Source organism: Chroicocephalus ridibundus, chromosome 3 (genome assembly GCF_963924245.1).
Source record: "Chroicocephalus ridibundus chromosome 3, bChrRid1.1, whole genome shotgun sequence".
NCBI lineage: Eukaryota > Metazoa > Chordata > Aves > Charadriiformes > Laridae > Chroicocephalus > Chroicocephalus ridibundus.
The window spans coordinates 32556752-32578574 of NC_086286.1; the positions used below are offsets into that span (position 1 = coordinate 32556752).

Below are 21823 nucleotides of genomic sequence, written 5' to 3' on the forward strand. Positions count from 1 at the left end.
GATCTGTTTTTACCTGTCTCAGTCACAGCCAATTCCTGATCTCATTTCTTGGTAATGAAATCTCACATCCTGCAGTGTTACTTGTTCTGCAGTACAGCAAATCACACCCATAAATCCTGGGTACGACAGGAACAGTTTTATCAACCTGTAAATGCTAGAAACTTTGGTCTCTCTTCTTTTTTTTTTTTTTTTTAAATGCATTTTTAGGATTTGCAAACTCTGACTTCTCAAAAGTGCTGTAAAATCCGATCTTGCCCTCTGTTCTACACTGCATTTGACTAGTGTTACTTTTATTTTGCATATTCATCTTCTTCAGGTTAAGTCAATCAAGTTGAACTTCAAACTATTTTCTTCCTCTGCCAGCTAAAAAATTGCCAAATGGTGACTGTCATTTTTCACAAGTGATCAGTCTGAATGTCAGGCCAGCCACCTAGGCTCCTTACTGTATGTATGTTTGCGTTTACACGTTACTTTAAAAAGCATGTGTCTTAACAAGAATAGACACATCATTTCAGTAAGTTCTTGGAGAGCAAGTGAGGCCTTAGGGCTTCATAAAACAGTGAATGAAAAAGCTCAGAGAAACATAACCTTCCTGTCTGTCTTCTATTCACTTAAGCGGTGGAAATAATGGCGTGACAGCAATTTCACTTTCCTGTGCTTCTCAACAACTTGCATAATGAGCAAGATGGCGTGGCCTGGTTGTTTTTTAACCCATTCTTGGGAATGCATGTATACTGAGCTGTATATTTTCTGAACAAAAGAAGCATGTTTGTTTAAATGATTAAAATCCACTGTGAAATTCAAAAGACTTTTGTAGGCAACTTTAGATGAAATATTGGGAAAGCCTAGACAATGGCAAAGACATGCCAGCTGTAGGCGTCACCAAGTGCAGTTCTGGATAGGCAAGAGAAAGGTTTAAATCAATCTAATGCAGCACGCCTGTTCTTCTGAACTGGTGCTGGAAAACTGAATGCTGAACCCTTCACAGCTGCTTTAAGTTGCTTCTGCTGGTAATAACCTTCACAATCTGGTAATACGACAGCCAGAAGCTGAGTGTGCATAGCAGCTCCCTGGCTCTGCTGCCATGCATAGACAGGCTGGAGTCTGAGGGACGAGTGGTATGATAGCCGAATGCCATCTGGCAGAGTCCTCAGGCAATGAGATAAGCCACTGTCCTGCTGCCAGAGTAAAACAAGTGCAGTAGGTTGCATCTGCTTGTCTCAAGATTTTGAAAAAGTAGTGACCCATATTCAGCAGAATGGGGGAAGAAAGGACCAAACTCTTATTTACAGAGCAGAGAAGACTTCATAATCTTCATGGTAGGGAAGAGACAGACAGCTGTTTGGGGTAGACTTGTTCTCTGCTGCTGCTTTTCATCTAAACAGTTTCCACAGGAGGTTGTGGAGATTACCAGCACACAGCACCCCTGCAGACTAGGGCAGCTCTGCTGACGTATCTGAAGCTGGAGGTAAAATTGTCATAGTGTCTAGATGATGTATTACAAGCACACGGGATGTGAAATAGGGTCCCTGTGCACTTGCAAGCATTTCCTTGGCCTTGGACCAGCTGGATCAGTTACACGTTCCCTTGTTCAGATTTCTGTCCCCTTACACACTTAACAGCCTCACACGGGACCCAGCCAGGGTGTCCCAAAGTGTCACTAGAGCTCCCTGGGAGTAGACTCAGAAGTGGATCGTGGGATTGGGCTCTAGCTTAAACTGACGGTACTTCAGAAAGTCTTCTGAATCTGCATCATGACTGTCTTTTTTTACCTGTCATACTGCTTAAGGGAAAGATTAAACTGATAAAATATGCGCCTTAAACAACATGAGGCAACACTGATGCCTCTCTTCTACCTACCAACCAAGGAGTCAAGATTTGTAATTAATGACAACAATGTGCTATTTTTCTGAGGGTAATGGGGGAGGATTCTTCAGGGATAGCTGTGAAATTATTCTGTGAACACTGAGTCTACTTAGGCTGAAAGTGCTGGGTACCTTAATTGAGTCATTCATGGGAGGTCAGTCTATGTTTATTATTATTAGCGTATGCAGTGCATAAAACCATTTTCATGCTCATATTTAGCGCTTCTGCCCTAAAAAAACCACCACAACACCATTTGATTAGTGAATGAAAAGTTTTAGGATATGTTTGTTGAGAGGAGCGGTCTCAGGCCAGCTGAGGGAAGTCTGGAGCATCTGCTGGGAGAGGGTAATCTGCTCTTACCCCTCACCCCTTATAGTCATTTGGGTGATGATGCGCAGCAAAATGTGTGAAAAGGAAGAGCTGAGGAGCGTTTGAAGGGGCTGTGGGGAAGAGCCTCTGTGAGAGCCCAGTGGAGCTGGAAGCAGTTGCCTGGAGGCAAGGGCTGCACTCAGCAGGCCTTGTGCTGGGATAGCTGCTGATGCTTGTGTTCCATGAGCCTGGCACACAGCTGTCCAGCCCTTCTTGTCCAGTGCTGATAGATCACTATCAGCCCAGCGCTTGCCTTTAGGACAGCAACTGAATGAGTTTAGAAACAACTGCATCATTGCTGATCCTCCTGTGCTAGCCTGTACTGATGCCCTAGGGCCAACGGTCAATGTTACCACATAGATAAGATAGGCTGGCAGGAGGGGGATTTAAGCACTGAGCATGGCACCTTGCAAAACCAGGCAGATAAAGCTGCTTTTAACTACACGGAATTCTCCTCTTTGCTCTTATCCTTCATGTGTTCGTTCATCCTTAAGGCAAAGAGGAAGAAAGAGTCACGCTTGTCTACCTGAATGGTTTTCTTAATAACAGGAGGTGTCTGGTGTTATACAAAGGGAAATAGTCACATCCTTCTTGGCACCTGTCATTCTGCTGTTTTTCCAGGGGAGTAGGCTCCAGCTCTTCCCAGAACCAATCTTGCACCGTCACTGTTCTCCCCTTGGCTGCTCAGCAGTTGGAGATACCACAGCCCTGCCCAGGGCTTCTGCTGGCAGCAGTCTTAGGGTTTTGAAACCAGTCTTAGACATGAACTCTGATTTTTGGCGCACTTTGCAAGTTGTTGATACATACTGGTCATAGCCAAATAATGACAAGCTAACGTCTGAGCTGCTCATATCTGTGTTGCACCCAAAAAAAGGGAATACTTCCCCTTATTTAAACAGTGCAGCAAAAGCAGATGTCTCTATCAGCTTCGAGGAGCTTCAAGTTTGACTCAGCCTTGCCTATACTGCTAACATGCAGCTTTCCAGAAGGTTAGAAGGAAAGTTATAAATATATTTGATACATAATTCTGCAGCAACAGCAGACGAATTTTATGATTTAGGCTGTTCCTTCTGTTGGTTTCCTTGCAAAAGCTTAGGCTGGTTGCTAGGCAACTGGCATAAAAAAAGTACATTTCTCTTTGCATTGCAGGCAGGAACCTTGGGAGCAGCAGAGGCCTCGGATGGCTCCTTAAATAGCATTGCTGGGGAATGAAAGTTAAAATATTGAACATTCATTGGTTAGAGATCTTGTTACAAAGGTCAGCCATCTGGGGAATATTCAATAGTTTGGTTTCCTTTGGTGCACAAGAAAGATTAGAAAGGGGTGTGCCTGTGTGCTGTAGATAGTACAAAAACCGGAAATTTCCAAAGATTCAACTGACTGTCAAGCAGAATACCTAGGTGGGCTATATAATTGCCTTCAGGCTTAACCTTCTTTTCTTGACAGAAGGTGTAAAGTGGGGTGTTTGTCACATCAGCAAGGACAAATTTATGCTTTTAAATCTTAGAATTTAAGAGGTGCTTTTAAAAGTGAATATTTGAAGCTGCTTAACTGCAGTGCTCTAATTTGCTAAGCACAGGGTAGAAGAAAAGAGAGAGAATTGGTCGCTGTGTTGAGAGAAGTAAGTGTCTTAGGGGAATAATGTTCATGCTGAGGGATTCACAGACATCTAGAAATTCAGTGGAAAACTAACATCAGAACAACCAATTCCAGAGTTCTCAATTGCTGGCTTACTCTGTTCGTCTTCCCTTATTGGTTCAAAGTCATTTATAGCTAGATGGCTGTGAATCCCAGGATACAGGGAATACTAATTCTTGCATAACGATGAAATATTCTGCCCCTTTCCCCCTGCCAATCCCTTTGAGATTTTAAAATACCTTTGCAGTTTTTAAGATCAGACAGGAGGATGCTAGAAATAAAGCAGTACTAGTTGTGGAGACTCATCTGTGTAGTAAACTGCCCGGTGAATTGGGAATGGGGCTGTCTACCAAAACCACCACCTTGAGGAACATTGTTCCCTCTGGCTGAAATACATTACCAAAGAAGCAAAAAAGGAGAAAGGTTTTTGGAACCTTTGCAAGAGAAGAGCAACTGTTTATGGTGTGTCAAGTCTGCCTGGCATGATTTACTGTCTGGAAATTCTTTTTCCTTTTACTTACATTTGTGGTTTCTTTATCTTCTAAATATGAAATGAATCTCTGACTCCTTTTGTTGCTTTGGTATGGTGAGAGAGAAGAGAAGGGGAAAGAATGAAAATTGTGTTGGAGTAAGCTAGGAAAACCAGCATTTGGGCAGCCTCTATGCATTTACTGTAGTTGATGGCAAGATTTCTTAAGCCTTTTAGAAAAGTAAGAAAGAGCTGTAGACGATTCTTCGTTCTGTACTGCTCACGTGCAAGCATCTTTGAGGAGTATGCTTGCATGCTTCATTATATAATTAGTAAATGGGGAATGGGAGTTCTGTTTTATATTTGGATAGAAGTTTTTCTTTACATTTTACTCCCTTATAGGATTTAAAACCACGGCTGCAGTAATTACTTAGGGGGAAGTGTCCTCTCCATCCTTCTCCTTGCTCAGAGCTTCCTTGTGATTTCTCGCTGCAGATCAAGAAGTGCCGCCCCATATTGGATATGGTACATAGAGCTCTTTCAGAAGTCTGTATTGAAAGCAGCCATTTGTCAGTATTGCTTGCTACTTTCTGGAAATTGCTTTTCCTAATTTTCTTTTCATAAATTATTGTGGAGCATGTTTGTGATCTCTGCAGAAAAATATGGTATGCAAGTAGATTAGGTGAGGAAAAAATTTACAGAGAAAACCATCTTCCTATAGATACTGGATTTAAATATGGAGCCACTAGTGCCCTGTCTTTCCCCAGCTCCATTGTAATAAACACAAAGTTGTTGGTATGTGAAGGATGGAGAAGCCCAACTCAGGTAATCGGAGTTCTTAAGTCCCTTACACACAGTTCACCTTTTTTTTTTATTATTTATTTTATTTTTTATGGCTGAATATTCCCATTAAAGCAGTGCCTGATGCACAGCCTGATTGAGCTCTATCCTTCGTTGGTCATAACAAAGGGAGGATGGTCATGAATCTCCTTAAACCTGATGAGGATCCCAAGACTGAGAACTCCTATGTTAGACCTCCCATAAACAAATTTGAAACCCCCATGAGGCAGCTGTTGGCAAGCTTGCCATTTGTTTATCCATTTCTGTTTTAACGTGTTTGTGTGTGTTTGAGGGGACTTAAAAGCCTTTTTCCCAGAGAGAGGCCAAATGAGACCCAGAGGCAAATCCCTAGTTTTCTGAAATCTTTGGGAACTGGTTCCAGTGCAGTTGTCATAATCCAGCAATTAGCAAGCTAAACAGAAAGAACTTAAATCCTGGCTTGAATTTTTATGTGAGCCCCTCTGAAGCTCAGACTTATGAGTAGGAAGCATGCACTCACTTGGAGTTCAAGCTCTTCTCTTCTCAAAACATGCCTCACCAATAAATCTAATTATTATTGCCTTGCAGTGAATCTCAAAAACAATGCGCTTGGCTGCCTGGTCCACCCACGCTAAGTGAAAGAATATGTACATTTTAATTATCAGATTATTTCAATGTTACACAAACACTGTTTCACATTAAATATTTTTACAAACCAGTGACATCTGTATTCAATACTGAGTGGATTATATTTGTTCCCTGCCTGTAATGTCTGTAATTAATATCTTTAACACACCTTGATATTATATGTCACGCCAGTCTCCCCTAAGTAAGGTCACTGTGGGAGTGGGATATTCTTTCGGCTGTCATTCCTTGGCTAACATTTTCATCATCTGTATATAATTTCCGCTGAGTAAAGTTTTCAAGGTGAAATTATATAGATCTCTTGAATTTTTAAAATGCAGCTGGGGAGAAAGGCTTCATGCCACCCTGTTTCTAAAACCACTTCTGCTCCATATGTTTAATTGCAAATTTTATAAACTTCTTTAAAGTGACATAACTTTGTAAATGTTTTAGAAGTGTGGAAACTTGAGCGCTGACTCTGTAAATGAACATTTAGAAGCTCCTGAGTGCATGTGATAAAGTGCCTCCACGCATGAAGTGTTTGGGTGTAGGCACAGGGTGGGATTTTCTGCTTTGCAGTATTCAGTAGTCACTGTTTTCTAGTTGCTTCCTGAACAGGCTCAGGATGGACATGAAAAGTGCTCTACAGTTTGAGGCTAGCAGAGACTGCAGGGCTGGCTTGTGTCGTGAGGACCAGCCTTACTGAATGGACAGGCGGCAGACGGGTAAGGAGCAGAGTTCGAGAGGAGCTGGCATGGAGCCAGGTTGTATCACTTCTCCTCTGGTGTATGTAGACCCTGGAAGGTCCTACAGTTGTGGCCCAAATTAGGACAGGCCTCTCACTGCTCTGGATTGTGCTAGTGCTGGCTATACTGGCTCAGTGGGTGGCCATCACCAGCTCCCAGGTGCCTCCTGCTTTGCCTGCAGTTGTGCTGCTGATGGGAAGCTGAGAAACCAGCACTGGGTTCGGTTTGTATCTGTTTCTGAAAGCATTAGCGCCGGACGCTGTACGGTCTTTTACATACCTGGCCTTTTCAGTTCACTTTTGTGTGGTGAGATGACAAGGGCTGGGGGGATTTAGCTGCAGATACACTGACCGGCAAGGTGCATGTTGTCCTGCTCTATTCTTTGGGTTTCTCTTGTCTGGAAACACCTGTGGAACTAGAATAGGCAGGAGAGCACAAAGATGATGTGTCAGTCTAGGACCCGCGTGGGGTTATGCTTGCATTTCCAACACGTCTAGCAGTGCTATTGGGAATACCAGCTGCCTGCAGCATAGGTAGCGTTCTGTGAGAGAGGAATGAGATGCCATTAAAACCTGAGACACTACTTGTTCTGAGGAAATAGGTGTCAGAGAGGTTCATTCTGAGGGATGCTAGTCACATTGTGACAGCGGAGCGCAGCGATGTGTTTCTTCCTGTACCTCAGGGTTGAATTACCCAAGTCTTTGTTTCTGAGAAGGGTGAAGTAATGGTTTAAGCTCTAGGACAAAATGTATTGATTCTCATCTTTGCTCTGAGACAAGCTTCCTTCTGGCCTTAGGCAAACTATGCATTTGGAATTATAAAATAGCAAACACTTCCTTACTTTTATTGATGCTACCTGATGCACTAGGTAGGTGGGAGAAGCCTGGAGAACGTAGGGCATGCTGTTGCTCCTCCTCAGACCCTGCGGCAGGTACCCAAACTTTTCAGGCAGGAGGGTTTGCTCTCCATTGCTGCGGAACTCATGTCTTTGGTTACAAAACCCGTCTTTGCCTTAGCATGGGCAAGGCTGCTGTACATCTGTTTTTCCCTTTTCCCAGGCTCCCTTCCAGGGAAGTTCTGTCCAGGCTTTTGAATCCTATAGGAGGAAGTGGACCTTCAGCTCTGTGGAGAAAGGAGACAGCAGGTGTGGTGTGATGTGAGGGAGGTGAGGTGCTTATGGCCACTGGTGGGAGCACGAAGTTGCAGTGCGGGGCTGCAGGGGCTTGGAGCAGACACCAGACCCTGCTGCCAGTGCTGGTGAGAACTCTGGTGGGTCACAGTCAGGAGGAGAGGGCCAGGACGTGGTAGGAATAGCAGTTAGCTTGATTCTGCAAGATTCTGTTGCTGCTCTACTGTAATATGGAAAGGCCATGACTGGTGTACTCCTGAGAGAGAACACTGGGTGAAAGAGGCCTCTGTGTGTCTTTGAACCGCGTGGGAGAGTGTGGGAGGAATGGGGCATGAAAGGAGAAATTCTGAGAGAATAAAATTTCCCCTTAAGCTCAAGAATGAGAGAATTTGGGGGGATCAGAGGTCAGTAGTTGAGGAGGGAGTGGGAACGTGAAAGAAACTGTGGTCCAGGTGGGGTGGGCTAGGGCTGTGGCAGGACAACTTTTGTCACCTCCTCATCGGCTGACCAGACCTTCTCACCAGCTTCTCGGACTTTCCTCATTCCCCTTTAAACCTTCTGAAATCTGGCAGCCATGAATGCGTGCTGTAAAAAGCAATGTTTGTAGAGTACATTGAATCAAAAGAGCTATTAAACATCATTCATTAATGGTAACCTAACACCAGAAAGACAGCAAGAGTTTTGTGGACATTCTTTCTAACACGTGCTACTCAGGCCACGCACTGAACAGCGTATTGCTCTGTAGTTGCCTGCTCCACACTTCGCATGGTGGGATCCCAGTTGTCCTCTTGTATGTTCTGCAACTGGAGAAGACACAAAACAATCTACAGAGCAGATTACTTTACCTGCATAAACCTCTCTCTCAGTAGAGTTGGCCTAAAATGTTAATGTACTGGAGGGATAAGGTCTTTATGTTCTTTTCTGACTTACTGGAAGATGGTTGTGTGCAAGGAAAACCATAGCAGAATTCTTGTGAATTGGGAGGGCAGAATTAAAATAACCAGTGTGTTAACAGCCGAGGAAAACTGTTCCTTGTAAAGGGCACAGCCAGGGCTGGTTCTTTGGTGTGTTTCCTCTGGGCGTGGGAAGAGCGTGTGTTTGCGTGCGCATGTGCACACATGTGTCTGTGTGTGTGTGGAGGTGGGAATAAAGTTGCTAACTTGTTGCTAACATGTGGTTCTTTACATCATAGCGCTTTTTTGTACATTTCACTGAAATATCTTGTTTGGACTCTGTAACAGCATTGTCTAATCCCCCTTTCTTATTTTCTCCTCCTCCTCTCTCCCCCTCCTCCTCCTCCAGTCAGCATATGCTGTGTCAGTGCTCAAAGAGTGTGCTAAACTGCGACCTACGGATCCCACCGTTCCTCTCCTGGCTGCCAAGGTCTGCATTGGGTCGCTACACTGGGTAAGCAAGCTGATGTAGTTCTTGTTATGGAATGGATCAGGTGCTGCAGTGACGGTGCCACAGTGTAGTTACAGTGGGGAGAAAGGGAATCCCTGTTAAAAATCATACACGCATGCATGCCTTTTAAAAAGACCATTAAAATCCCAGCAAGAAATTTTGCAGTGAGTCACTGAAATGCATTTTGTTGGCACATTAAACAAAGTGGGGAGGGTGTGGGGAGAAGCCATAGCAACCATTCTGGGGACTGCTTCTTCAACCAAGTGTCAAATTGAATTGGCTACTCTTCTTGTAGCCCCTGAAACACAAAAGTAAATAATTATGAATGGACCGTTAGACAGTTCAGGTCTGCTGGACAACTCAGTCCTTTGTTCTTGAAGTTGCTGTGTCAGTGTTTTCTATTCTGGATGTGTTAATGTATGCCCTAGAAGCAGAGTGGGAGTGGAAGTCTGTGCCTGTGAAATTCTTATTATCCAAAGGAGCAGAAACATCTGTCAGTCTTTTGCTGCTTGGTTTAATTAATTGAATGGCAGCCTGCTGTTTTCACCTGTCCTCACCACGAGGTGTCCCTCCAGTCAGTGAAGGATTATAATTGCTAATGTAAGTAAAACAAAGATGCAAGAAAGCATGAAAGAAAATACTAGAAGGATCTGCCTAGATTTTGGTTAAAAGTTGTTGGGGTTAGATTTGCTGTTGTTGTGTCCACTTCCCTGCTGCCTCCCCATCCTCTACATCCCTATCTGGTGAAAGCTGGTATTCAGCTGAACTTAGTTGAGCTTTATTGGTTTACACCGCTCTCAACGAGGAGATCTGGTTATGTATGTTTTTGAATGAACTATGCTGTTCAAACTATAATGGTTAGACTCGTATGTGAGTCAGCAAAAACTGCGAAGTATCTTGTTCTAGGAAAAATCTTTCCGGTCTGAGGGCCTTGAGGGAATCCTTGCTGAACTACCCAATTTAACTCACTTGCACCTTTAGCTCAATATCTAAATTTTGAGGGCTGAAAGTCATTTGGTTATATAAAATAACACTCACAGTGATTTTTTTTTTAATTTTTTTTTTTTAAATAAAGCAAGCAAGGTTTTTTTCTTGATTCTCAGAGATATTAAAACAATACGAAAGCCAGACATTACAACTGTGTTAAACACACTAGTATCTCTGATAAAGTTTTCAGAGCAAGGTCAACTTGTCATTAGTCTAAAACATCAGCAAGTATATTGATAATTTTTATTCTGTAGGGTCTGAAGCTAGAGGAACTTCATGGGCTCCTGCGTTCACTTGGAGCCATAGTTGGGGGACTGCAAGAGCCTGACAGCTTCCCCTGGCAATTCTGCTGTCTCAGTGATTGTCAGGAGGCAAAAAAAAAATTTAAACCCAGCAGAACAGTTGTGTTAAATGTGAGGAAAATCTTTCTTGGAGGTCAGGCTAGTTTTTGTCTAGGAGCCTGAATTTTAGTGTAGGAGACAAGCTTGGGGTCTCCGTGTTGCAAATAAATCTTTTACTCTTCTGCCTTCCTGCGCTGTGAACATCAGTCCAACAAGGGGAAGTCACTGGAGCCATGAAGCCAGTGAGGGAAGACGCTCTACTGGACCTGATACTTACAAACAAGGAATAACTGGTTGGGAATGTGAAGTCTGGGGGCAGCCTTGACTGCAATGACTACAAGGTGGTGAAGTTCAGGATCCTGAGAGAAGGCAGCAAGGCACATAGCAGAATAATCCATTCAGATGTGCTTTGACTAACTTTGACTACTTCTAAACACAAATAGTGACTTCAAGAAGGCTGTGGTCACTCAATACTCTCTAAACATGTGACTTCTGCCATGCCTGGCCTTTGGACAAAATTGAAATACAGTGAATGCATTTTGTGAGAATCGGTGCTAAAATCAAGATCCCTGAGACGTTCTTATGTTTAACAGGAGCAATGACATTTTAATGGAGGCACTCTACCAAACACTGGGTCATTGGTGTGTGTTGAGGTGAAAGGACAAGATTTCTGTACTGCGAGAAAAGAAATGGTATAGAATCCTTTTTCTTTCGTGTGCTACTCCATTGTTCATGCAGCTCTCACTACTGAGGACTAAATTTCAAATGGTACCATTAAAGTCTGCCAACTGTGATGGATGAGGAGTTGAATATGAAATTATGAGCCCAAATTGAAGATGCTGGTATGCCAGGAAATGGGCAGAGTCAGGATTTGTCCTTCTCATTGGTGCTTTCCCCAACATCCTTTGGATCTGCTAACACAGCTAGCATATAAAGAATACCTTGTTATAGAGACATTTAGAAAAGAAGGTGAGACTGTAATTCAGTCACAACTCTGTCCTCAGGCATTCCAGTATCTCCAGACTTCTCATACATGGCAGAGCTGATAAAGTAACAGTCTAACTCAAAAAAAAAAAAAAAAAGAGGAAAATAAGCTGGTTTTGATTATTGCAAAGTAAGAGGGTTTTTTCCTCTATCTACTGCTCTTTCATTGTGTGAAACACTTTCCAGTGTTTTTCAATCAGAGCCTGGCTCAGAACTGGGGTGCAGTATGAAATACAAATGTGATTTCACAAGGGGGTGATTTTACTGCAGTTATCTAGAGCACAACCTTACAAACTAAAACCAAATTAAAAATATTCCTCTCCTCTCTTCTTTTCACTCAGTGGCCTATGATCTGCCCTGATACCAAACTTGATGATGGTATAGAAGAGTTTTAATTAAGGCGAGTCAGAGGGAAATTGGAGCATATTTTAAAAGAACTGAAATGATACGTTCCCACATCTCATAGTCAAAGGGATGCCTCTGATATTACTGGCAAGCTCCTGTGCCTAATAAAGACCTTCCTGCTTAGTAGAGCTGTTTTTCTAAATGTCATCCTTACAGTAATTATTTGCATTTAAATTACATGGCAATCAAATCAGAATTGAATCATTTAAACTGGAAGTGAACAAGCTGATCAATGCCAGTATAAATAGAAAGGAGGATAGACATGGCATGGGAACAGTCTAATGGACAAATATTAACAGTTACAAATACTCAAATATATCTTGTTTTTCAGAACATACAAAATATGATTAATTTCCCAATTAGGAAATATGTCTATGTACTTCATTGCTGGCTAGGCAGGAAAAGGGTGAAATCAGCTCACCATTTATCCAAATGAAACGGCTAATTTATATCCTGCATCTGTCTACTATGTGCTTTTGGTGCAGTATTGTATTCAGTTTGTTTATGGTCCATGGACAAGCAGTACTTTAGTCTTACTTCAGTTACTAGCAGTAAAAAAACTCCAAACAACAGAAGCATTTATGCAGCTGGATAATTATACAATGTCACAAGGAGCACAGAACCGTTTCTTTCCTGATTAATCTAGTGGTCATTTAACTTGTTTTGCTGGCTTTCTACATGGTATCTCAGCATAGTTTAAGAACCACGGGAAACAAAAAATGCACCATAGTGATCTACAACACTGAGGAGGCCCAGATCACATCTATGACATAATCTCTCAATGCAGAACAAATCAAAGTAAAAACATGCATACATTCACACTGTGCCATGCAAATCAGTATGTAACAGAGCCTGATGTGGAAAAGAACTAAACGCCCCCAGCTTCTGTTGTGACAGTATGACCAGATTATTAGCTGATGTAAGTTGGCACTACTCCACTGGCATATTACTGGCACCATGCTGGCTTACATCAGCAGATGATCTGCTCCATCAACCACTAGCTTTCAGGATTGGGCCTGCAGTAAACAACTGAGTGATATAAGCAATGTTTTGGTTACCTTTTTCAGAATTATAGGTTTTCACAAATATTTTTTTTTAAAAAAGAAAGGTCAGATGAACAGTAAATCGATAGTTCATTAATTCTAAAGTTTATGCCAGTTGTCTTGGAGGACCAGGAAATCTCTAAAACTAGTGGACCTGTACAGACCACCCTTGTCTGGTCAGGATGCAGGTGGACATGTACCTAATAAAGCTATGAAATACAAAAGTTTTCAGCAAAGTTGGAACTTTTATACTGTATCTAGCCTGTTACACAGGTGTTTTAAGTGTCTTTATAGTGGGCTCAGAATTACTTTTGAGGCATCATGCTGCCTAGCCTTCCAGTTTGCTGAGGTTTCAGCTCAACAGTTTGCTGAACTCGCACGTGAATGATTCTAGCAAGTGAATACAAAGCCCATTTGTGTTTAGCCAGCAGTCTTTTAGCTTTCCAGAATGCACTATGAATTTTTTGACTATTGAAGTTCAGAGTATTGTTTTAAATTTTCATAGGAAAGTTGATGTAGCTTACTATGGCGTGTGTCCATACTGAGGTTGTCCTGCCTTGGCCCACTATAAAGTCAGAGTTCCATTTAGCAAAAGGCTTGCTGCAATTTCCTCTTTCACTCAGCCTTCCCTGGCATGACCTCAGCTGAATGCTCACTTGCCTATTTTGGCAGTGACTTTGAGTTGCAGCATGAGTTATTGTTTTTAATATTTTAATAGTGCAGTACTGTTAATTCCACTACTGATTTGGGTTCTCCAGGACCCTGTTATGGCAGGTGTTGTGAAAATACTAAAACCAGAACTTCTGCCTATAGGCAAGTGTTAAATACCGAATTTCTTAATTTTAGGAGCCTTATTTAAAGGCATTTAGGGTTACTATGATGCTTTCTTGTGCCTTTTACTCAATTGATTTCAATGGGTGCTTGTTGAAAACGCTGTAAATACGCATAGAGACAAATGGACTATAATCCTAGGATAGGCTTGAATCTTTTAGAACTCTGGTCTGACAGACAGTAGGAAGACGAGAGGCATGTTCTCATTGTTTTCATTGCCCCACAGTTGATACCACAGAAACCGTGGTGGTGTGCTAAACTTGTGTAGCACCAAGTGGTGCTGGTTTTGTCAGTTAGTATGAGCTTTTGGGGGGACTTCACTCCATGGCAAAAGCTGCAGTGTCAGATGGTGCTGTGCCTTGCAGACATTTCCCTCATTTCTTTGAACTCCCCGGTTCCCATGTGCACAGTGAAGCGCTCTGCTCCAGCACTTGCTAGCAAGGCAGAGATTATGCCATCAGTCAAGGAAGAGAAGAGAGTGGGGTCGGGCCAGGCCAGACCAGACCATGCACGGTGTCATAAAAAGTAAGGAAGGCATACCATGAAGTCAATACATCATGATGTGTGTGTAGAGGGGAGAGGTTGGCAGGATGTAGATTTAGAGCTGCATACTTCTGAGGTAACAGCTTATCATTCATTACTTTCACAGACCACTTAATCCGACAGTGCTTCTCTCTCCTTCTGTCCGTTGTTGACCCTGTCACTATAGATAATAAATGCTGTGCATGTGCTTGTACCCAGTCGCCTAGGAGCCCTGGAGTCGCATGGAAATGCTTAGGTCTTACTGCAGTATGAATAATATTGAAAGATTAAATCTAGTGCCATTATCAGAGTTATTCTGCCTGCTGAGCGGCCACTCTAGAGGACCGACATCGCTAGGGCGAGAGGTTACTGAGAAAGCAGTGAATGGTATGGAGCTACTAGAGATTTCTTCCTTCTTTTAAAAGACCTTCTTGCTTACATCACAGCTACTGTTATTGGGGCAATCCCAAGCATTTTGGACATCAAAAATGACCAAGAATTTTGCCTTCTAATTATCTCCCTTGTGAACAAACCACTCTTGCTAGAGTGGAGGAAAGGCCTAAGTATTCCGAAGTGCAGGGGGCTGAGCTTACATGCAGAGTAAGTTGGTGGGCTTAGCACTGGTGACGCATGGAGAAAATGCTGACTATACCAACAATAGAAAGCACAGGAATTTTTTTTTCCCCGATATATGTAGCATGATTCACCTTGTGTGCTGTAAACAGCTGTGGGACAAAACCTTTCCATCATACTATGCCTTATTGGCCACTTTCTTCCTGTGTATTTTTCCTCTTCTCTTTCTCCTCTCCCAATATTTGATTTTTATTTTTTTTCCCTCTGTGAATTAGTATCTATACCTACAACCCAGTATAACAAAAATGATAAGAAGAGGTCAATCCATCTAGTTAATATCATGTGTAATTTTATGTATGCGCTTTCTGTAGGATTTGAGTCTCTTACATGCTTGGGTATCCCTCAGTCTCACTGGTGGCCAAACTTCCCTGTTTCACTAACTTTGTCTAATGTCTTAAGTCCACTGTCACTTGGCTTGTTTCCTGCCTCCTCCCTTCTGCACTCCTCTTTTTTAGCATAGTAGGTGCTATTTCAGTGCTGCTGTATGTCATCAATTTGCTGGTCCTTAATTGTTCTAAATCCACGCTGGTGGGAACTGCAGCTCCCACTTACAGTCCTGGAGGGTGTTGATTCAGTGGGGTAGGGCTTGAGCTTTTCTAAAAACAAGCTGGGTGGCAGTTGGGAACCAGCTGGGTGGCGATAGGCCAGGGGACAGCACCTGCTGTTCCCCACTCCCTTGTCAGTGTGCCCCCGGGCTTGGCTCGAGCGCACACCAAAACACATAGTCAAATAACAAGGGTGGCTGGAACAGCCGCTCTCTGTTTCAGGGGAAACATCCCCCAGGGTTATGCAGCTAACAACTGTCCCTTTTCCATCAAAGACGATGGAGGGGGTGGAAGGGGAAAAAAAAACCCAACCCCACGCTATTACGATCTTATTGGTGTTAGCTCACAGTTTGGCAGCCTATCTCTCTCCAGGTGCCACCTGTGTGTGTGTTTCTGGTGCGGTGAAGAGGTTGCTTAGCTAGTGCTTCCAGGTGCCTCCTGACAGTTTATACAGCTTGACTTCGAAATACAAAAAGTTCCTTTTAGGTTATTTTTCCCCAACATCTGCTTTCTGAGCTTTCTTCCATGCAGGTCTCGGAGGCAGGGAGCCTCTCCCTGCAACCTGTGGTGCTGCCCTTCTCTCCACCAGCCTCTCCACCAGCTATTCAGTGCAGAGTATGCAGAAGAATGTAAGAACAGTAAGGCCCAAATCAGAGGTGTATCTGTGTGGCTTTGAGACTTTGTATTTTGCTTGCTTCTGAGGAAATAACAAATAATGATCCTAAGGAAACAGAATTCAAGCTGTTACCAGCACTCTTGATGCCAAAAGAAATATATTTTCCGTGGTGTTGGAAGCTGCCAGTGGTGCTGCTAGCAGCCAGGTAACAGCAGTACGCTGTGCATTTTGTGATCACAAAGTGATGCTTTGCCATGCCCGCTGTGGGGGAGGACATGTGGCATCTTGTGGCTTAGAGCTTACTAGCAAGGGCCTATAAGTTGCAGCAAGAAGTGTTGATCTGTGTTCCTTGCCCTTCCAATGCAGTGGTGTGTCACTTTAAGGTTGGAGTCCTCCTCTGAATGAATGAACCATTTCGGTTGCCTTCATATTGAGGCTGGCCCCTGGCTTTGCAGTAAGAGTAGGAATGGATATTTTGATTCTCCTGATAAGCTTTCTGCTGCTTAGCTCACTTCTGCGTACCTCAAACTCAACTTCTGGGAGTCCCACAGGGTGAGACTTCGCATACCCGGCACCACGTGGGGAGAGGAGAAAGGGGGAGCAGCTCCTGCTGCTTCAGGTCATGTGGCAGCATGTAGGAGCTGCAGCTGGGAATGGCTGTATCTGGTGGGACCCCTTTAGAGGCCTTTCCCCCCTCCCTTTCCCATTGCTACGGCACAGACTGGAGACATCTCATATGCGTAAGGACCCCCATGATCACGGCTCAAGCTCACTACTGGTACACTCAGGTGTACGGCGAGGGAGTTCTTACCTAGACTGGAAACTGCTAAGGGCAATTTGCACTGGAGAGTTGAAACCTCACAGTAGGTGACATGAGTGAAAGGTTTGGCTTTTCACACTTGCCCAAAATGGTTGAAGAGGAGGAGAATGGGAGAAGAGGGGGCAGATGGCAGCCACAGCGGGGCTGGCAGGGGAAGTGGCTGAGTGGCTGTAAGAAGGAAAAGTAAATGCTCTCATAAACAGAACCAGCTGTGCTGGAGTTTGCAAGGCCACTTATTTTCAAAGCAGCCTTCAGCTGACCCAAGTTTGCATTCATGAGAATTTTTGTGGCTGGTCAAAGTGCCATTAGTGTTTAATATGAATAAATGTTTACAAGAATGTTTGTGCTAGAAGTGCTTTTTCAGCCATTCTGAAAAGTTGTGGTTTTAATTATTCATACAGTAGATTAATCTGACACTCACAGGTGGCCCTGGATAACTGGCAGGCAAGAAAGCTGAATGGTGTGCTGCTGATTTATGCAGCATAGGCCATCAGTCAGAGACTGGAAACACCATCAGGTGACCATTTAGAGAAACAATGGAGTAAAGTCTCTCCAATTTTAAATGTCTCCATTTCAGCTCCAAACCTTTCATTTAATCTTTTTTCGTACACTCTACCCACCCCTGCCCTTGTTCACTAGTCATTAGAATTCCTTGTATAGCTCTTTCCTTCATCTGATCGAGACTTCTTGGATGAAAGTGTGTGCGGGGAAAAGAGGAGAAACAATGAAGAGAGTGGGAATATAGCTGTTTATGGTCGCAAAAGAGGTGCATAATTAATTTTCTGGCTGCAGAGATTTCATGTCTTACATAAAAGTTCCTGAAAGACGAAGAATTCAATTATTGTTTCATGGGAAGGGTTTTTTTTGTTGTTGGCTGATTTTTTTTTTTTTTTGGTTTTTTCCTTTTTCTTTGTGGCAAGTCATGGGAGGTTTTCTTCTTCCATTGCCCTAGGCTCTGGTCCAGAACGTGTTTCAGTATGGGGCAAGAAAGTCAGTAGGGATACTGACAGGATTAAGAAATCTGGAACAAATCTCAGTCTTCCTGATGTGATCAGAGTTTAAACGGTCTCCTATGAGCATCGCTGAAGTCAGCAGGATTATTTCCAGTTATTTCAGTAGTCTTTGGATTATGCTGTTAAAGATAGTCTTTGCAATTTAGTTGGTAGCCCCAAGTATCCCCCAAGGGGGTATTCCTGTTTCAATCAGTAGTTTCCAGATTCATAGTTGAATAGGCAATCAGCAAGACTGTAATGCTTTGATAGTGCTTTCAGGAAGAGTTTGATGAGAAAATATACGTTGGTCATTGGGCTGACTGACCTGAGGTTTCAGAAATTTGGGAACTATTGGTCTACATCTAGTTTGAATTGTATAGCCTCAGGGAGCTGTGCAGGTGAGAAAAAGACCCAAGCAGTGGAGATTACTCCTTCACTTGCACTTTTCAGCCTTTCTCCATGCTTACATTAACAGTAAATTTTTTCTTATGTTTGATATCATGTAATAAATACCAGCTCCTGTGTTTATGAAGCTGTTAGTTAATGTTGTCACCTGAATGTCTTCAAGGGATGTAACTAGGAGGCCCATTGACAGGGTAGTATCTCAGGTCAGGTAGATTCTGTTCGTAGGTAGCATATTAATAGATCACTGCAGAAGGGGAGTTTCTGGTCTGCTGGTGCATTTTGATTCCAGTTCATTACGGGTGACTCCTTTTAGATGTTAAGGAGCTATGAGGTGCTGAACTCCGACAAAGCTGAGTACTAAGAGAGCACGTTTCAGTTACGTCTGCAGTACTTGCATCCTAAACAGTTGGATTTCAAACAAAAATGTATTTTCTCAAAATTAAACAACCCCCTGCTAGAAAGTCAGTTATCATGTAATAAAAATTTCCAAAAGGAGGATTTTTTGGATAGTGTAATGCTGTCTGGTTTTTGATTAGAGATGACTCTGATTATGGGTGACAGGATCTGCAGACTATCTTGTACAAAAATGAGGTCTTCCTGCAGGATTTGTGTCTTTCAAGCATTACTTTCAGCTTTTGCTTGCACCTCTCCAACCTGCACTTTTCCAGATATGTACAATCTATAGGTCTTAGTCTTTTCTACTTCTAATGGGTGAGTGATGTTAACGAGACTTTACGGTTAGAAATGGGGAACACTATTCTGTAATTAAATATTAAAATTATTTTTTATTTAAAATTCCCATTAACTCAGATTCTAAAGATACTAAAGCTTCATATTTTTATTAGACTTAGATCTGTGTGATCAGCTGGAGAGGAAGGTTAGGGGGAGCAATCTGTACTGCAGTAGAGGAGACCAGATTACGTATTTCACCATTTTGGAGGCTGATCCTGAGAAGTTGTGACTGCTTTCTCTTCTTTTTACACTCTGTAATATAAAATGCATTTTCAAGCAAGTTGTGTCTTTGAAAAACATGCAGAATGGGGCTGGTGTGGTGTGAGCTACTAAGGTAGTGTGGCACTTCAGATCAAAATTTGTGTCCCGAATTTGCTGCCTCCGTCTTGTGGCAGCAGAACCGCAAGCAGCAGCTGAACTCAGTTTGCAGTGAAGTGCTTTCTTATTTTACTCTTGTAACATTTTAAAAGGGAGTAAAAATACGCTAAGCTTTAAATGCCTCATACAGCAAAACTAAATGGTCTTTCTTTGGAGGTAGAAACTTCTTAGACCTTTCATTGTACTGCTAGGATAGCATATAAGTAGTCAGTTGGTCCAACGTTTGTATTTAAGGTTGCATGATCATTGCCCGCTACAACTACCCAAAAGGAGGCTATAGAGAGGTGGGTGTTGGCCTCTTCTCCCAGGTGAATAATGACAGGACCAGAGGAAATGGTCTGAAGTTGCAGCAGGGGAGATTTAGATTAAATATTAGGAAGAATTACTTTACTGAAAGAGTGGTCAGGCACTGGAACAGCCTGCCCAGGGAGGTGGTTGAGTCACCATCCCTTGAGGGATTTAAGAAACATCTAGATTTGGCGCTTCAGGGCATGCTCTAGTGGCAGAGATTGTAGGAGGTTTTTTTGTGTGTGTATGGTTGGACTCGATGATCTCAAAGGTTCTTCCCAACCATGAAGATTCTACGGTTCTATGACTGAAGTGTGCCTAAAGGGAAATACAAGAATAAGATAGTGTCCTTCATTAACCTTAAACATCTGGAAATAGTTTGGGATGGATGCTTAAATCAAAACCAGAACTTTTCTCAGAACTGTACCATGTGCATCAAGGTCTGCTAATTTGACCTTCTACGTCTTCGTTTCCATTTACTGTGTGATCATGGCACTTACTGTGATCACTGAAAGCCCTTGTGTGAATGGCTCTCAGATCACTTACGGGTAAGTTTAACGGGATCATCTTATTGAAGCAAGTACAGAGAAAATACCTGTAAGTCACAACCTACCTCTTTTGCAGCTGGAAGAAGGAGAATACTTTGCTAAAATGGTGATAGACCTTGGTGAGGATGCTGGAGAGGCCCTAGCAAAGGGTTACCTGGCACTGGGCCTGACGTACAGTCTTCAAGCTACTGATGGTGAGTTATCCTGTTTGTCAGGTATGTTGTATAGAAAGCATCTGTTCAAAGTCTTCAATGCAAGCAATGGAAATTTATTAGAAACTCTTGCTTTTAGTGATGACTGGACACGGGAAACAGTCATATTGCAAGACAAATGGGGACTGTTCACTTGCTCAGAGGACTGTCTGCTATGGTAATGAAGGTCAAGTTTTTAGGTAAAGGAAGAAATGCAAATCATTACTTAGGAGGTGATAATTTGACTGTAGCCAACAACGCTTGCTGTGCTCTACTTGGATATTTGTAATACATTTCTTTTGTTTATTTACACAACAAAAAGTCAAACTTTCCATCTATTTTCATATTTTTGTCACCCACACATAAATCACATAAAGAAATACAATCCAAAAACTGCAGTCAGAAATGCCTGACTTCAGTTCCTGGCGTGATACTGATTCCCCACAGAGATTCAACCTCTCTGTGATGTCGTTTCTTTCTCTGCTTAGAAGTAAACAAGATAAAAATATCTGCCTCGCTGGTACATGTGAATGTTGACTAGATACACACCAGTGAATGCAAGACGTATTATTTTTAATGCTGCTTGCTTGGGTTTTGAATGACTGGACAATGGGCTCCTGCAGATTTGTGCTTGGTAGCCAGAAGAGCTTGAAGTCCCAGTGTTTGGGAGAGTTATAGCTCTGACCTTCATCAGGCTCACAGGTGGGAACAGTCTTTGTTTCTTCTACAACTTCTAACATAGTTTCTTTGAATAATGGCTGAGCTAGTGTGTTTCCTAATCAGTTTGGCAGTCCTGCCCACATGCAAGCAATGGCTTTTCTGTTAGATGGGTCCCACAGAAAGGCACCAACTTCTTCCAGCAAAAGAGCCTGAAACAAAGCTAAAATGGCTGTATGGTATCATGGAAGTATGCTGGCCTTGCAAGGTACACCAGAATTCTGCAAGGCATGTGTATGAGGAAGTGGCTTGTGCTCTTGGTAGTGCAAGTTGGTGTATTTTTTTAGCGAGCCATATCTGATCAGCTGTTCTGAGAACTGCTTTCCAACACGGAGGCTAACAGGCACTGTAGCTCTCTTCAGTTCTCCATTTCTCTGTCGCAGAATAGTTCCCCCTAGAAAGTTTGTGTCAAGAAACGGATGCCATTCCTAGCCTGAACTTTCTCGTATATATATTTTTAAAGTTCATTAAACATTGAGTTCTGCTTAACAGCCTAGCTTTTTAGGGCATTTTGCCTAGATTTTGTTTAAACTGTCCCTAAAGCTATACAAGATTCCAGAGACTATTTTCAGAGATAGAAGGTTTTCTATGTTAGCCCATTACGGTCTATTTGTTATCCTCAGTATGGAAAGAAGGGTGCTTTCTAAAGAATGGAGTTGTAGAGGCATGTGCTGTACTCTAGCCTTAAAAATACTTTGATGCAGCAAAATGCGAGTTCAAAACTTTTCTTCTGGAAGAGAAATCTTCTCTGAGTTTTCAACAGATTAGTTCAGATGTTGTG

General features: G+C 42.7%; 1 protein-coding gene across 6 annotated transcripts in view; it reads left to right on the forward strand.

Moving 5' to 3' along the window:
• The window catches only part of TTC7A (tetratricopeptide repeat domain 7A), a 188847-nt gene that overhangs the window by 48226 nt on the left and 118798 nt on the right, over positions 1-21823 (forward strand). For all 6 annotated transcript variants that reach the window (XR_010070258.1, XR_010070259.1, XR_010070260.1 and 3 more), the window contains 2 exons: positions 8963-9067; positions 20211-20328. Coding sequence is in view for 1 of the 6 variants with exons in the window: in XM_063328651.1 (XP_063184721.1) it covers positions 8963-9067; positions 20211-20328 (223 nt within the window). In the remaining 5 variants the exon portion in view is untranslated. The remainder of the gene's footprint in view (positions 1-8962; positions 9068-20210; positions 20329-21823) is intronic.